General features: G+C 36.1%; 1 protein-coding gene across 1 annotated transcript in view; it reads left to right on the forward strand.

Moving 5' to 3' along the window:
* REDIC1 (regulator of DNA class I crossover intermediates 1) overlaps positions 1-18,203 on the forward strand; it is a gene marked incomplete at both ends in the record, with an annotated part of 117,325 nt that overhangs the window by 58,085 nt on the left and 41,037 nt on the right. The window contains 3 exon segments of the mRNA XM_080811377.1: positions 14,381-14,910; positions 15,141-15,210; positions 16,504-16,564. Of these exon segments, the coding sequence (XP_080667503.1) occupies positions 14,381-14,910; positions 15,141-15,210; positions 16,504-16,564 (661 nt within the window).

The raw sequence follows: 18,203 nt of genomic DNA on the forward strand, positions 1-18,203 counted from the left end.
AGGCTTCTTCCTATGTGCAGGACCTCACATTCAGCCAGGGATGAGTATAGATACCTGAGGTCCTCTCCTGAGTGTGTATACAGACTTACACATGTGGGCAGCCTTTCAGACCACTGGGGTGTCTTCTAGTTTATTAGAGCTCATTATGCCTGTTTGTTCCCTGGATCTCTCTGAAATTTCTGGATGTTTTTTTGCAGTGTTGGGCTTTCCTGATGGTTTGCCACCAAGGTAAAGATTATTTTTGACAAATTCCTGGGCATGGGGCTCCCCTGTTTTTTAGACTACTGAACCTTGGTAGTACCAGCCATGGAGTAGGGGTGGAAGGAAGGTAGCTTCCTGAAGCTAAAATTCCACAGACTCCCACTGTTCCTGCTAAGGTTTAGTAGTTTTTCTTGAAGTATTGCTTTTCAGTTTATTGCATGCCTTTGTTACTCTCCAGATTTTGAGATGATTATTTTTGCAAGTGTTATTTGGTACTGTCATTACTCTTGGGTGGGGGGCAGGATTTATTTGCCAGACTTTCACATGTCATTCCAGAAGTCAGCGCCACACTGATTCATTTTTAAATGTTAAATGAGCCTTGTATTCTGGAGATAAACCCCACTTGGTTACAAGGTGCTATCCTTGTTATGCATTCTTTGGTTCGATGTGCTAAAATTTTGTTAGGAATTTTTGCATTAATCCTTATGAGGGATATTATTTTCTGTTTCTTTTCTTTTGATATCTTCATCTGGTTTGCTATTAGCCTAATGTCAATATCATAGAGTGAGTTGGGGAGTATTCCTTCCTGTGTAATTTTCTGAAAGAGTTAATGTAGAATTGGTACCATTTCTTCCTTAAATGTCTGATAGAGTTCATCAATGAAGCCACTTGGTATGGAGTCTTTTGGTAGGAAGTTTTTTTTTTTTTTGTTTTGTGTTACTATAATTTCCAAATGAGATACAGGATAGTCAGATTATTATTATTATTATTATTATTTTTTAAAGATTTTATTTACTTATTTGACAGGCAGAGATCACAAGTAGGCAGAGAGGCAGGCAGAGAGAGAGGAGGAAGCAGGCTCCCTGCTGAGCAGAGAGCCCCATGTGGGACTCGATCCCAGGACCCCGGGATCATGACCTGAGCCAAAGGCAGAGACTTTAACTGACTGAGCCACCCAGGTGCCCCTATTATTATTATTTTTGAGTGAGCTTTGGTAGTTTGTCATACAAAGAGTACATCTATTTTATCTATGTTGTAGAATTTTGACTTAAAGTTATCCATAGTATTCTTACTATGTATTTAAAATTTTTAACACTTATAGTGATGTCATTCTTTCATTACTAATATGAGTAAGTTGTGTCTTCTCCCTTCTTTTTCCTGGTCATTGTTTTAAATTTAAAACTAATTGGCCTATAACATTATACTAGTTTCAGGTATAAATTGTAATTAAATCTTTGTATATGTTGTAAAATGATCACAATAAGTTTAGTTACCATTTGTCACCATACAAAGTTATAATTTTTTTTGTAATGAGAATGTTTGAGATTTATTCTTAGTAACTTTAAAGTATGGAGTGCAATATTATTGGCTATAATCACCATTCTGTACATTCCCACAACTTATTTTATAATTGGAATTTTTTTTTTTTTTTTAACCTCTTGACCCACTTGACCCACACCCCAACTTAACTCCCCTCTGGCAAACACCAGCTTGTCTTTTGTATTCATGAGTTTTGTTTTGTTTGCTTGTTTTATTTTTTAGATTCTCTATATAGGTAAACTATATGGTATTTTTCTTGCCCTGTGTGGCTTATTTACTAGCATAATACCTTCAAGCTCCATCCATTTTGTCACATATGGCAAGATTTCATTCTCTTTATTTTTTAAACCCTCTTTTTTTTTTTTTTCAATGTATTCATTGGAGACAGAGACAGAGAGCACGATCAGGGGAGAGAGGCAGAGGCAAAGGGAGAAGTAGACTCCTTGCTGAGCTGGGAGCCAGATGCAGGGCTTGGTCCCAGGACCTGGAGATCGTGACCTGAGCCAAAAGGCAGACACTTAACCTTTTGAGCCACATAGACACCTCCTTTTTTAACTTTCTTAATCAACATTTATGAGCAAAATAAAAAGTAGAAGAAACCATGAGAGATTCCCTGGAGTTTGTCCTGAGGCTAAATATCTTTTATTTTTTTTTTTCGATTTATTTAAATCTAGTTAGCTAACATATAGTACATCATTAGTTTTTGATGTAGTGTTCAGTGATTCATTAGTGCCTTAATGCCTTAATGCCGATCACCTAGTTACACTTTCCTTCCACCCCCGTCCCTTCCACAACCCCCAGTTTGTCTCCCAGAGGTAAGAGTCTCACGGTTTGTCTCCCTCTTTGATTTCTTCCCATTCAGTTTTCCCTCCCTTCCCGTATGGTCTTCTGTGCTATTCCTTACACTCCACGGATGAGTGAAACCATATGATAATTGTTTTTCTCTGATTGACTTATTTCACTTAGCATAATCTCCAGTTCCATCCATGTCAGTGCAAATGGTAGGTATTCATCCTTTCTGATAGCTGAGTAATAAATACTCCATTGTATAAACGAACCACATCTTCTTTATCCATTCATCTGTTGAAGGACATCTTGGCTCCTTCCACAGTTTGGCAATTGTGGACATTGCTGCTGTGAACAATGGGTTGCATATGCCCCTTCTTTTTTACTACATCTGTAGTAAAAAAGAGTAGTGCAATTGTTCAGTTGTAGGGTAGCTCTATTTTTAATGTCCTGAGGAACCTCCATACTGTTTTCCAGAGTGGCTGCACCAGTTTGCCTTCTCACCAACAGTGTAGAAGTATTCCCTTTTCTCCACATCCTCGTCAACAATTGTTGTTTCGTGTCTTAATAGTTTTAGCCATTCTGATTGGTGTAGGTGGTATCTCATTGTGGTTTTGATTTGTATTTCCCTGACGGCAAGTGATGTGGAGCATTTTTTCATGTCTGTTAGCCATTTGTATGTCTTCTTTGGAGAAGTGTCCGTTCATATCTTCTGCCCATTTTTTAACTGGATTATTTGTTTTTTGGGTGTTGAGTTTGATAACTTCTTTATAGATCTTGGATACTAGCCCTTTATCTGTTATGTCATTTGCAAATATCTTCTCCCATTCAGTAGGTTGCCTTTTAGTTTTGTTGACTGTTTCTTTTGCCATGCAGAAGCTTTTTATCTTGGGGCACCTGGGTGGCTCAGTTGTTAAGAGACTGTCTTCAGCTCTGGTCATGATCCCAGGGTCCTGGGATTGAGCCCTGCTTTTCCCTCTCCCACTTCCCTGCTTGTGTTCCCTCTCTCACTGTGTCTCTCTGTCAAATAAATAAAATCTTTAAAAGATTTTATATAATAAATACATATAAATATATATAAATACATATAAAAAATAAAAATCTTTTTTTAAAAAGCAGCTTTTTATCTTGATGAAGTTCCAATAGTTCATTTTTGCTTTTGATTACCTCGCCTTTAGGGATGTGTCTTGCAAAATGTTGAACCTTTAGGGTTCAAAGAGGTTACTGCCTGTGTTCTCCTCAAGGATTTTGATGGATTCCTGTCTCACATTGAGGTTGTTAATCCATTCTGAGTTTATTTTTATGTGTGGTATAAGGAAATGATCCAGTTTCATTCTTCTGCATGTGGCAGTCCAGTTTTCCCAGCACCATTTATTGAAGAGACTGTCTTTTTTGGATATTCCTACCTCTTTGTGAAAGATTTATTGACCATAGAGTTGAGGGTCTATTTCTGGGCTCTCTAATCTGTTCCACTGATCTATGTGTGTGTTTTTGTGCCAGTTCCATACTGTCTTGATGATCACAGCTTTATAATATAGCTTAAAGTCAGCTTAAATACAGCTTTGATTTTCTTTTTCAACAATCCCATGGCTATTCGGGGTCTTTTCTGGTTCCATACAAATTTTAGGATTGTTTGTTCTAGCTCTGAAAAATGTCAATGGTATTTTGATAAAGAATTGTATTGAATGTGTAGATTTTAAGGGATCTTAAGGGAAAAGCTCTCAGTTTTTCCCCTTTGAGAATGATATTCGCTATGGGCTTTTCATAGATGGCTTTTACCATTTTGAGGTGTGTTCCCTCCATCCATATACTTTGAAGACTTTTAATCAAGGAAAGATGCTGTATTTTGTCAAATGCTTTTTCTGCATCAATTTAGAGGATCATATGGTCCTCCTCTTTTATTAATGTGATCTATCACATTGATTGATTTGCAGATGTTGAACCACCTTGCATCCCCAGAATAAATCCACCTGGTGGTGATGAATAATCCTTTTAATATACTGTTGGATCTTGTTGGCTAGTATCTTGGTGAGTATTTTGGCATCCATTTTCATCAGGGATATTGGTCTGTAATTTTCCTTTTTGATGGGGTCTTTGATTTTGGAATCAAGCTAATGCTGGCTTGAGTTTGGAATAGAATGAGTTTAGAAGTTTTACTTAACATTATGAGTTTAGAAGTTTTACTTAACATTTCTACTTTTTGAAACAGCTTCAGTAGAATGCATTATTTCTTCTTTATATGTTTGGTAGAATTCTCCTGGGAAGCCATCTGGCCCTGGATTCTTGTTTTTTGGGGAGGCTTTTGACAGCTGCTTCAGTTTTCTTGCTGGTTACTGGTCTTTTCAGATTTTCTATTTTTTTCTGGTTCAGTTTTAGTAGTTTATAAATTTTCAGGAATGCATCTGTTTCTTCAGATTTGGCCTAATTTATTGGCTTATAGTTGCTCATTATATGTTCTTAAAATTATCTCTTTCCTTGGTGTTGGTCATGATCTCCCTTTTCATTCATGGTTTTATTAATTTGAGTCCTTTCTCTTTTCTTTTGGATAAGTCTTGCCAGAGGTTTATTGATTTTATTAATTCTTTCAAAGAACCAGCTTATAGTTTCATTCTCCTATTCTTCTGGTTTCCATTTCACTGATTTCTGCTCTCATCTTTATTATTTCTCTTCTCCTCTGGGTTTAGGCTTTCTTTTCTTTCTTTCTTTTTTTTTTTTTTTTTCTCCAGGTCCTTTAGGTGTAAGGTTAGCTTTGTATATTTGGGATTTTTCTAATTTTTTGAGAGAGGCTATGTGCTTCCCTCTTAGAGTCACCTTTGCTGTGCCCAGAGGTTTTGAACCAATGTGTTTTCATTCTCATTAGTTTCCATGAATTTTTTAAGTTCTTTTTTATTTCTCGGTTGACCCATTCGTTCTTTAACAGGATGTTCTTTAACCTCCCAAGTGTTTGAGTTTCTTCTGAATTTCTTCTTGTGATTGAGTTCCAGTTTCAAAGCATTGTGGTCTGAATATATGCAGGGAATAATCTCGGTCTTTTGGTATCAGTTGAGACCTATTTGTGACCCAATATGTGATTTATTCTAGAGAAAGTTCCATGTGCATTTAAAAAGAATGAATTTTCTCTTGTTTTGGGATCAAATGTTCTGTATATATTTGTGAAGTCCATCTGGTCCAGTATGTCATTCAAATCTCTTGTTTCTTTGTTGGTCTTCTGCTTAGATGATCTGTCCATTGTTGTGAGTGGGGTGTTGAAATCTCCCACTAGTAATATATTATCAAATATGTTTCTTTACTTTGGTTATTAATTGGTTTATATAATTGGTTACTCCCATGCTGGGGGCATATTTACAATCGCTAGATCTTATTGTTGGATAGGTCATTTAAGTATGATACAGTGGTACTCTTCATCCTTTATTACAGTCTTTGGTTTAAAATCTAATTTGTCTGATATGAAGATTGCTACCCCCAGCTTTCTTTTGAGGTATATGAGCATGGTAAATGGTCCTCTACCCCCTAACTTTCAGTCTGGAGGTGTCTTTAGGTCTAAAATGAGTTTCTTGTAGACAGCATATGAAATGTTGCTTTTTTATCCAATCTGATATGCTGTGTCTCTTGGTTGGAGCATTTAGTCCATTTACATTCAGAGTAACTACTGAAAGATACGAATTTAGTGCCATTATTGGCTGTAAAGTCCCTGTTTCTGTAGATTTTCTCTATTTCTTTCTGGTCTATATTACTCTTGGGGTCTCTCTTCACTTACAGTATCCCCCTTAATATGTTTTGCAGGGCTGACTTGATGGTCACATATTCTTTCACTTTCTGTCTGTTATGCAAGTTCTTTATCTCTCCTTCCATTCTGAATGACAGCCTTGCTGGATAAAGTATTCTTGGCAGCATGTTCTTCTCATTTAGTCCTCTGACTATGTCTTGATAGATCCTTCTGGCCTGTCAGGTTTCTGTGGATAGGTCTGATCTTATTTTGATGTTCTTCACTCTGTACATAAGGAACCTCTTCTCCTTAGCTACTCTCAGGATACCTCCTTTTTTTTTCTCTAGAATTTGCAAGGTTCACTATTATATATTGGGGTGTTGATCTATTTTTGTTGATTTTGGGAGGGGCCCTCTCTGCCTCTGTCCAGATTAGGGAAATTCTCAGCCATGCTTTGCTCACATATACCTTCTAGCCCTCTCTCTCTCTGTCCACCCACTCTGGGACCCCAGTAATTCTGACTTTGGTTTGTTTCAAGGCATCATTAAATTCTCGAAGCCTTTCTTCATGGGCTCTGAGTTGTGTTTCTCTCTTTTGCTCAGCTTTCTTCCTTTGCCTTATTGACCCTAGCTGTTAGAGCATCCAATTTAGACTGCATCGCATTCATAGCATTTTTAAGTTTGGCCTAATTAGATCTCATTTCTGCCCTGGAGATTCTGTACTGTCACGTATGATTTTCTCAAGCCTAGCTATTAACTTCGTAATTGCTTTCCTGAATTCCATCTCTGATATCTTACTTATATCTATAGTGATTATCTCTGTGGCAGAGAACATTTCCTCTGGTTTTTTCTTTTTTTTGTGAATTCCTTCTTCTCGTCATTTTGTCCAGAGAAGGATGGGTAAGCTAATGAGCAGAGTCCAAAATATCAACAACAACCCAAGCAAAATACACCCTAGACAAATATGAAGCAGACAGAAACCACAACAGAAAAAGCAAACAAAACCAAAAGAAACAAAACAAAAAAAAAGGGGGGGGGTGCGGGGAGGGGAAGAGACTGTAATCTTGCAGGGTGGACAAAACAGGGTGATCCTCTTGTTTCTGATTGAATTTTGGTCTGTGTGTTAGAAGACACTGCATCTCAAAATTGCAAAGAAAGCAAAGCTTATATATCATATATATGTGTGTGTGTGTGTGTGTGTGTGTGTATAAAATTTTAAATACATAAATTATAAATATAAAAATATAAATATTAAATATATTTTAAAATAAAATTGAGTAGAATGAAAAAAGAATAAAGTAAAACATAGATCTATGAAATGTAGATGTAAAAAAAGTTAAAAAGCAACTTAAAACAGTAAATTGGTAAAATAAGAATCTAGTTGAAATGGGAAAAAGGTTTTAAAAAAAAAAAAGGAATGGAAAATTTTAGACTGAAAGATAAACGAGTTGTGAGGAAACACCTGGAGCTCAATGTACTGTTTTCTCCTAGCGCTAGAGTTTTACAGTTTTGTGGAATCCTTAGAGTTGTAGTCCACCTGTTCTTCTGGTCTTCTCTTTTGGGGGCAGTCCTGTTGTGCTGTTTCTCAGGTATCTTTTCCTGGGCCAGATTGCACTGCCCCTTGTCAGGGAGATGGGCTCAATGTAAGCTGGTCATATATGTGGCTTTTGTTGCCTGGAGGTTTTCTGCCCTCTTCAGAGGATCAGAGCAAAAGTGGCCATGTTGGATCTTCAGCCCAGATCCTAGTCCCCCCTTCAATAAACCCTCTGGATCAAATAGTCTCTGCTTCTGTGAGTGCCATACTCTGCAGACTCCCATGGTGTGGGCCAACTGCTGTCCTCCTTGGGGGGAATCCCAGGGAACCGTCAGTGCCAGTGCTCTTTTTGTATTTGACTCTGTGAATGGTTGTGGGATTGCGTGTGCCCCCTGCTCCACTACTCACAGGTCATGACTAGTTGTCACCCTGCTGTCCTTTCCAGGACCCTGATAGCTTTTGCCCATTTGTGGGTGTAGCCGTTTCACCCCTCCCCGGGGATGGTAAATGGCCCGCACCTTCCAGTCCTTTTTGGGGTGCTCAGATAAAGAGTTGTCTCCCAACTGGCTGAGCTTGCAGTTTATGGAGACTGGAGCTGAGAGTCCCTCCCGGCCTCTCTGACCATAATCAGTTTCCTTGTTCCCCTGCTTGGGCACTGTTCTGGTTCAGGCACCCTCGTTGATTTTGTGTCTCCTGGGATTCTGAGACCATGATGACCCACCTAGAATTCTGCCCTTTTCATCCCCCAAGTCCCTTTCAGAAAGGGATGTCTCTCCCTGGAGCAGATTTCTAAGGGTTCTGATTTTGCAATCCAGTGGTATATCGCTTTCCAGTAGCCAGATTATGGAGGTTCCCTCCTTCCTCCATTTATCTTCTGATAGTTCCCTGCAGATTCACAACTCCCCACACCCTACCTTTCAAAAAGCAGTCGCTTTTCTGCTTCTAGAGTTCCAGGTATATTTTCTTATATCTCAGGCTATCTTGTGGGTGTTCAGAATGGTTTGATATATATCCAACTAAATTCAAGGGACCAGATGAAATGAGGTCCCCTACTCTTCTGCCATCTTTCCTCCTCCTTTCATTCTTTTTTACATTTAGTAGTATTCATTATACACACACACACCTTCTTTATCCATTTATTTATTGTTATGGATACTTAGGTTGTTTCTGTATCTTGGCTATTATTAATAGTGCTTCAGTGAACATTGGAGTGCATATATCTTTTTTCTATTTTTTTTTTAGTGCATATATCTTTTTACTCCCCCCCCCCCCGGTCATTATGATATAGAGACTCACCAATTTTATTTATCTTCTCACAGAATAATCTTTTAGTTTCACATATTTATTTTCTATTTTTTACTTCATTGAATTCTGCTATTTCCTTTTGCTTATTCCTTTGGATTTAATTTAGTTTTTTTTCTATTGTCTTAGGGTGAAAGCTGTGGTCATTGATTCGAAGTCATTTTTCTTTTCTAATATATGTGTTTTCATGCTGTAAATTGTCTATAAACTGCTTTTGCTGCATTCTACAAATTTTGATGTTTTAATTTTCATTCAGTTGAAAGTCTTCCTAATTTTTCTTTTGATTTCTTTTTCAATCCATGAGTTATGTAGAAATTTTCTGTTTGGTTCTTAGAAATCCTAAGACATTCCTGTATCTTTCTAAATTAATACCTTTGTGGATAGGAAACATGCTTTGTATGATTTTAATCCTTTCAAATTTGTTGTGACTTGTGTTATGGTCAAGTAATGGTTTATATTTAATGTGATAATTGATATGGTTGGGTTTAAGTCTGTTCTCTTGTTTTCTAAAAAAAATTTTTTAAAAAGATACTTATTAGAGCAAGAGACAGTGGGCATGAGCATGGGGTCGGTGGTTGGGGGGGTGGGTGCAGGGAGAGGGAGAAGCAGACTCTCCGCTGAGCAGGGAGCCTGATGCAGGACTCAATCCCAGGACCCTCAGATTATGACCTGAGCTGAAGGCAGACGCTTAACTGGCTAAGCCACCTAGATGCCCCTAAGTCTGTTCTCTGGTTTTTTATTTGTCCCATGTAATGTTTCCTTTTCCTCTTTATCTGCCTTTATTTTATTTGAGTGTTTTTTGTGTCTTAATTTACCCCTTTTGTTAGTTTATTGTCTCTGTTTTGTTTTTCAGTGGTTGCTTTGGTTTATAGTATATATTTTAATTTATCACAATCTGTCTTCAAGTTATACAACTTTACGTTTAGTATAATAACATAATAGTATGCTTTCATTTTTCCATTCTGGCCTTTGTTTTATATTAATATATTTTATTCAAACATATGTTACAGATACAGTAATATATTATTGCTTTTTAAAAGAGTTATAAAAGACATTTTTTATATTTAAGCACAAATTTACCATTTTTGGTGGTCTTGATTTTGTGTAGATCTAGAATTTCATCTGATGATGTTTTCCTTCAATTCTGAAGACTTTAACATTTGTTCTAGTGTGGGTCTGCCTGTGATTAATTTTTTTTCTCTTTTGTATGCTTCTTTTTTCTCTTTTGTATGTATGTGTTGTACTCTTTTTGAAAGATGTCTTTTGACTTGCATTGTTTCTAACTAGAAATTTGCTGTCATTTTTATCTTAATATCTGTATATACAATATATAATTTTTCTGTTTTTAAGATTTTTCTATCATGGATTCTCTGTCATGCACTTTCTACCATGGATTTTTATCCATTATTTAGAATGTTCATTTTCTTTGCACTTCCTGTGTTTAGGTTGTGTTGAGCTTCTTAAATCTGTGGACTTACTGTTTTTATCAAATTTGGAAACAGATCAGCCATTAATTTTTTAAAAATTTTTTCTGATTTCTTTTTCCTCTGGGGACTCAAATTACATTAACTTAGTCCAATTGAAGTTGTGTCCCTGTTTACTGATGCTTTGTTTATATATTTTCAGCATTTTTTCTCTGTTTCACTTTATGTAGGTTATATTGCTTTATCTCTAGAATCAGTAGTTGTATCTTCTTTGATGTCTCATCTACTCATAAATCTGTTCAGTATACTTTTCATCTCTGTAAGTTTGATTTAACTTTTATTTATATCTCCCATGCATTTATTTTAACATGCTCAGTCTTTCCTCTATCTTCTTGAGTATAGGCACAATAACTTTTTTGATGTCTTTACAAATACTAGCATTTTGTCATTTCTTGGTCTGTTTCTAATTGATTTTTCTTCTCATTATGGGTTGTACTTTCTGCTTCTTTGTATTCCTGGTAATTTTATTTGGATTCTGTAAATTCTGAATTTCATGTTTTTGGTTGTCTGGAGATGTTTGTATCCCTATAAATTATCCTAAGCTTTATTCTGGATACAGTTTAGTTATTTGGAAATACTATGATCTTACTGAGGTTTGCTTTAAATTTTGTTAGGCAGGACCACATATGCCTTTAGCCTATACTTAATTTGGCCCTCTGCTGAGGCAATACCCTTCTGAATACTCTCTGACTCCTTTTGAATTATGAGGTTTTTCCACTCTGGTTGATGCAAACACAAAGTTTTCCCGTCTGTTTGTGAGTTCCTGGACTTAATCCATCTTATCCTGTTAGATACTTTATTCTCCTCCCCACCTCCAGCCTTGGGTTTTATTTCTTCATTTGCATGTGCTGATCAATACTTAGCTGAAGATTTGAGAACTCTCCCTAGATCTCCAGAATGCTCTCTCCTTGAAGCACTCTCCTAAGGATACATTGCCCTGTGAACTCTATCCTCTGTATTCTTTCTGAACCCCCAGCTCTGTTTTCTCAACAAAGGGAATCTGTGAGCTCTGACTGGGATATCCATTTATATTCTGTGGCTTGTATACCTTCTGTAGGCAGTAAGCTAGGAGCAGTCATGAGGTTCACCTCAGTTGCTTTCTTTCTTTCTCAAGAATCGTTATCCTTTTCTACTTCATGGGCCATATATGAAAACTTTTTTTTTTTTTAAGATTTTATTTATTTATTTGACAGACAGAGGTCACAAGTAGGCAGAGAGGCAGGCAGAGAGAGAGGAGGAAGCAGGCTCCCTGTGGAGAAGAGAGCCTGATGCAGGGCTTGATCCCGGGACCCTGGGATCATGACCTGAGCCAAGGGCAGAGGCTTTAACCCACTGAGCCACCCAGGCACCCCCATATATGAAAACTTTTATCTCATATATTTTATCCAGGTTTTTTTTTATTTTATTTATTTATTGGACAGACAGAGATCACAAGTAGGCAGAGAGGCAGGCAGAGAGAGAGGGGGAAGCAGGCTCCCTGCTGAGCAGAGAGCCCAATGCAGGGCTTGATCCCAGGACCCTGAGATCATGACCTGAGCTGAAGGCAGAGGCTTTAACCCACTGAGCCACCCAGACGCCCCTGTCCAGTTTTTTAATTGCACCAGTCAGGAGGGTAAGTCTAGTTCCTCTTGCTTCGTTTTGGCCAGTTGGAAGTTTGAAACTTATATTCATCTGGCAGTCAAACTGATATTTTTCAAGGCGAAAAGCAAGTCAGTTTTACTTTTGTATTTAGAACCTTTCATTTTTTTCTTATTGTTCTTTTAAAAAATGAAGCTGTATTCATATGAGCAAGTAATTCCACTACTGGGTGTTCAAGAAAATTAAAACACTAATTCAAAAAGATATATGTACCACTTTGTTTATTGCAGCATTATTTACAATGGCTTAATTATGGCAACAACCCAAGTGTCCATCCATAGTGGATAAAGGAGATACGTGCGCATGCACGCGTGCACACACACACACACACACACACACACACACACACACACACAGGAATATTACTCAGCCATAAAAAAGGAATCTTGCCATTTGCAACAACACGAGTAGATCTATAATAGTATAATGCTAAGTGAAACAGGTTAGTTGAAGAAAGACAAATACCATATGATTTCACCCTTGGGGAATTTAAAAACAAATGAACAAGGAAAAAAGAGACAAAACCAGACACTTAAATTTAGAAAACAAACTGGTGGTTACCAGAGGGGAAGTGGTTGGGGAGGGTCAGTAAAATAGGTAAAGGGGATTAAGAGTACACTTATCATGTTAAGCACTGAGTAATGTATAGAATTATTGCATCATTATATTGTATACCTGAAATTAATGTAGCACTGTATATTAATTATGCTTGAATTAAAAATACTAAGTTCTGTGTAATTTGGGGCCATTTCCTTCACTGATTCTATTCAATCTTTTTTTTTTTTTTAAAGATTTAATTTATTTGAGAGAGTGATAAGAGAGCACAAGCTGGGGGAGGGGCAGAGGGAGAAGCAGACTTCCCACTGAGCAGGGAGCCCAACTTGGGACTCCATCCCAGGACTCTGAGATCATGACCTGAACCAGAAGCAGACGCTTAACCTACTGAGCCACCCAGACACCCCTGTTCTTTTCTTTTTGTTTCTCAAATGTGTGGCATATTTTGCATTTGTGCTTATTACTCTGTCCCCTTGGAGTAGGCTTACTCCTTTCTTCACATGTTTAACCATTCTGGGTCTTTCACTTATTTATTACTTCCTTACTAGGGGCTTTTCCAACCAGACCATCTGATATGGGACTTCTAACACAAGTTATTCCATCATATGATCTTGTAGCATCTATAAAGTCACTGTAACTATCTTTTTTATTTGTTTATTTCTGTATTTCTTTTATCCTTTGTACTTATTAATAGTTAATTATTATTTTCCTTAATGAGAATATAAGCTGTATTATCTCCCTACCACATAATAGGCATACATTAAATATCTGTTTTATATATATAGATAAGTCTGTCTTTATATTTTTTTAAATTTAGAGTAATAAAAATTTCTCTGGTGTTAATGTTGTATATTATTGCATACTATATGTTATGCCTTTTGGTATAATAGCATTATATTGCCCAAAACCCCAGTGAGACCTATGTTGATTAATAGTGTAGGATTGTGATCTGTGAACATTTGTGGGTAAAACATCTCTCCTTAACAGCAGATTGAATTCTTTTATTTCTCTGTCCACAACACATGGCATAGTGTCTGGAACACAGGTATACCTGCTTGTTAGGTATTTAAAAATAACTTAAAAAATAAAATTGGAAATCAGTCAGAGTTTTAGTGGCCTATATTTCTTTTCTAAATTTCTTTGGTACCTCCAGTCTCTGGAACAATCCAACCCCAAGTGAATTTGTTGATCGTCAGTGACAACAAATTTTGAAATATCTTGATTTCTAATTATGTCCTTTGATACTTTGATTTGATACAAGTTGGACATAAAGTAGAATTATGATTTCTGCAGTAGAAAGGAACTTAAAATTTATCTAGTCTAACCTTTTCATCTAATTTATATTTTGGCTATATTATTTATATATGCATTTGTATCTACTTTTCTGTCTTGGGAACTTCAGAGTTGTTAGGTTGAGAAAAATCTATTATAATATTCTCATGACTGTTTGAGTTATGTTTAACAGGGTAATTTTACTCTGCACAGTCTTTAAATATCTTTATCTGGTTAAAGGAAGCAGAAGTATACATAGTAATTGCTTAGGTTATTCACTAGATCTTATTATAGACAATAAGACAAACTACGGGGGTTTTTTGGTTAATATAACAGTAAATTGAACCTATGCTAATTTTCATTTTGAAATACTGAATTAAGTGTAGATTATTTTTATACTCACTAATGTACTAGAATAGTACATGAGACAAATTTTGACATAAAGCAAAATTGTGTAGTTAAAAAAAAACATAGTGTAGGTAAGTATTAGTAGTTACTCAGTATGTTCTCTAAGAATTTAGTTGTTTTGAAAAGAAAATGCTATATATTTTTCTTGCGAAATATGTTTTTATTTATCTCAAAGTCCAGACAATAGGAATTTCCTTACTGGAAGACCTGTTGTGGTTATGGATGAAGAATGTGGAAGCATGAATGAACAAAGACAGTCAGAGTTCCTTACTGAAAAACAATCAGTACAACATATTTGGGGAGAAAATAGAAGAGAGGTTTCAAATTTTCTTGCAGATGTGAACCAGCCAACAGCCAGCCTTAAATCAGAGAATTGTAACTCTTTTATTCGTGAAAATGTCATCAATTTATTAAACATAGATCAACAGAGGATAAAGAAAACGTTTGACAAGTGTGGTGATGACAGTATGGGAGATATTTGTGCAATCACAAGTTATAATAAAAATGATTCAACTGAGAGATACATTAGAAGTATTTTTTCAGATCCAGAGTTGACTGTTAGTAATTCTACTTTTAATAAAACAAGTTGTCCAGAAAAATATCAGCCAAACAAGTGGTATCAAGAAGAGTACCGTAATAATGAAAGAAATACTCTTAGTGCATCTTTTGAAAACAGTTGTTATGCACCCAGCTCTGAAAAAAAAGGTGAGTGTTATACATGGAAAACATAATCTATTGGGATTTTTTGTTTCTGTGTGTGTGTGTGTGTGTGTGTGTCTGTGTGTGTATAAAAACAGGAAGTTAAAAATAGAATGACATTCTTTTATAAGACTTTTTGGATCAGTAATGTTCTTCTATGTAGTTTGTAAGCTTCAAATTAACAAACAAATAGTCTCTTAAGGTTTTGAATTCAATGCATATTTTTATTTTTAAAGGAAAATTTAAATGTGATTACCAAGAGAAGACACCACAGAAGGGAAGCCAGAAATACCCAGTGAATCATATGTAAGTTTTTAGGTAAATCTGGGGAATACAAATCAGGATCTAGGATAGGGCATGTTGAATGTTTGAATTGATGAAAAGTCAGTAGGCATATTGCTTTCTGGGATTGGATAGACTAGCCTCAGGGAAGGCTTCTCAGCTGTCAGAATCTTGGTAATATCAACTCATTTGAGAGGATGGTGCTCATATTTGCTATTGCAAAAATATCTGGAATCTTAGTATTAATTAGGTTTGTGAAAACTCACTTATGTGTTCAAGAAACTTATATACTCACCAGAATGTAGTTTATTAATTTACAGTAAGGAAGAGTCGAGTCACATAATATAGGAATGCTTACTTGAATGGTAAGCATATTTTCTAACTTTTGGCTCAGCTCTCCTTGGGAAGGTTGATTGGTTAGTATAGAATCAGAACAAGAGAGTGATAGAATTCGATGATAATGGCATAAGCATATTAACATTTTATGGGACTGTTATTTATGGGGAATTAAACAAAATTTCTGGTTTCAGAATAGCCCAAACTTTCTTGGTAATAATTGTGATGTAGTCAGATCTTGGTAACTGAAAATCATGAACTAGAATATATTTTTATTTTGAAAATACTTTCTTATGGAAATATTTAAAGTATCTATTTATAAAAAGAGCATATAGTTGCTATTTTTATGGGATTGACACAACAAATTATTTAAAATGTCGAGTCACACCTTATTTTATAAAATCAATAAATTAGCTGCTTTGTTGTCAAATCCCCAAATATTCAGAAACTTGTGAATGAAAAACAGCATGGTAGGCCTTGAATTTTAAAATGTACTTTATGGGGGCACCTGGGTGGCTCAGTGGGTTAAAGCCTCCGCCTTTGGCTCGGGTCATGATCCCAGGGCCTGGGATCGAGCCCTGCATCGGGCTCTCTGCTCAGTAGGGAGCCTGCTTCCCTTCCTCTCTCTCTGCCTGCCTCTCTGCCTACTTGTGACCTCTGTCTGTCAAATAAATAAATAAATAAATAAATAAATAAATAATCTTAAAAAAAAAATGTACTTTATGAAAGTGATTTAGAACACAATTCCCAAGTCTGGCTGCAGGTCTACATCACTTGAGGGGGGTGACTTTTTAAAATTAAAAATGCCACATTTGATCCACACGTAATAAATAAGCTCTTTAGGTTGGAGTTTATGAATTGTTTTTCAAAAACTTCTCTTATAATTCTGACCTGAAGCCAACTTTGGAAACCATAATTTAGAGTAATAATTTTCAAAGGAAATAAGGCACACTTTAAAAGCATCTTATTTATGATCCTTAGGTGTAATATGTCTTTGGAAGAATTGTGTTCTAAGCAGTCATGGGACTTCGGATTTGGTGAGGTAAAGTACATCTTCCATTATCTTTCCAGTTAAGTCAGTTGTTGTTATGTCATATTTTATTATTGGCAGTTAACTTTGTTTTAAAGTTTTTATCAAAAAATTTCCTCTGAGATTAATACTTTTTTTTTATTCTGGGGAAATTCTAGCTTGGATTTAGAAATAAAATTAACACCTTTGCAAACCTGTAACATGCTTTAAGACAAAACAATCTAGATTTTTAAAAAATTTTTAATTTTTTTTATTAACATATAATGTATTATTAGCCCCAGGGGTACAGGTTTGTGAATCACCAGGTTTATACACTTCACAGCACTCACCATAGTACATACCTTTCCCAATGTCCATAACCCCACCATCCTCTCTTTACCTCCCTCCCCCTGGCAACTCTCAGTTTGTTTTGTGAGTCAATCTAGATATTTTAAAAATTCTTTTTGTAAGTCCTATAAAATTTCTTCCAAGATGAAAACATTTAGTTTTCAGTGTGCTATGGTCAACATTGTTATATGTTTAAGAATACTGAAAGAGCTGTAAACATTGGTTATGTAAGTTGTAACTGCTGCTCATAATAAGGGTGTGTGATTGCTACAACAGTCCAAGTTTTGTGCTAAGAGCTTTATGTACTTCATTCCTAACCTATAAGAGCCTGATTCTGTAAGATCTTCAGTGCAAAAGAGACTAATTTAGAGAGATGAAATGACTTGTTCAAGGTAACATACTCAAACAAGGATTCAGACTCTTAATATTTTTTAAAATTTTATTATTTTAAAATTTATTTTAGAGAGAAAGAGAGCAGAGGGAGGTACAGAGGTAGAGGGACAAGCAGACTCCCCACTGAGCAGGAAGCCCAATGCAGGGCTTGAGCCCAAGATTCTGAGCAGAAATCAAGAGTCTGATGCTCAACCGACTGAGCCACCCAGGCGCTGCTTCAGAGTCTTATTTGACACTATATTTTCTACTACACTGTTTTCTCTTTTTGTCTTCAATAAATATGCATTGACTGCATATTATGAATGCATTTAATATAATTTATTGAGTGTCTTTTATAGGCTAGGTAGACACTGGCTACAGTGGTAAAATAACAAAAGTTTTTGTTCTTCTGACGCTTAGATTCTATTATGCACGAGATGATGAAAGGTACAGAGATAAAAGGACATGGAACGGGGCGCCTGGGTGGCTCAGTGGGTTAAAGCCTCTGCCTTCAGCTCAGGTCATGATCTCAGGGTCCTGGGATCGAGCCCCATATCGGGCTCTCTGCTCGGTGGGGAGCCTGCTTCCTCCTCTCTTTTTCTCTCTCTGCCTGCCTCTCTGCTTACTTGTGATCTCTCACTGTCAAATAAATAAATAAAATATTAAAAAAAAAAAAAAGGACATGGAACATATCTTTCGGAGGTTATAGTCTAGTAGCTATACTGAAACAAACAAAAAAACCTAGTGCATTTAGATATAGTTGCTCCAATTGGGGTTTTTACAAAAGGCAGTTAAAACTTAGTAAAAGACACTTCTAAATTTTCTTTTAGGAGTTTATGGTTTCTGTTCTTAGATTTGGGTCTTTAATCCATTTTGAATTCATTTTTATGTATGGTATAGGAAAAATGGTCTTTTTCACATGTAGCGGTCCAGTTTTCCAAATACCATTTTT

Source organism: Martes martes (assembly GCF_963455335.1).
Source record: "Martes martes genome assembly, chromosome: 8".
In the NCBI taxonomy this organism is placed as follows: domain Eukaryota; kingdom Metazoa; phylum Chordata; class Mammalia; order Carnivora; family Mustelidae; genus Martes; species Martes martes.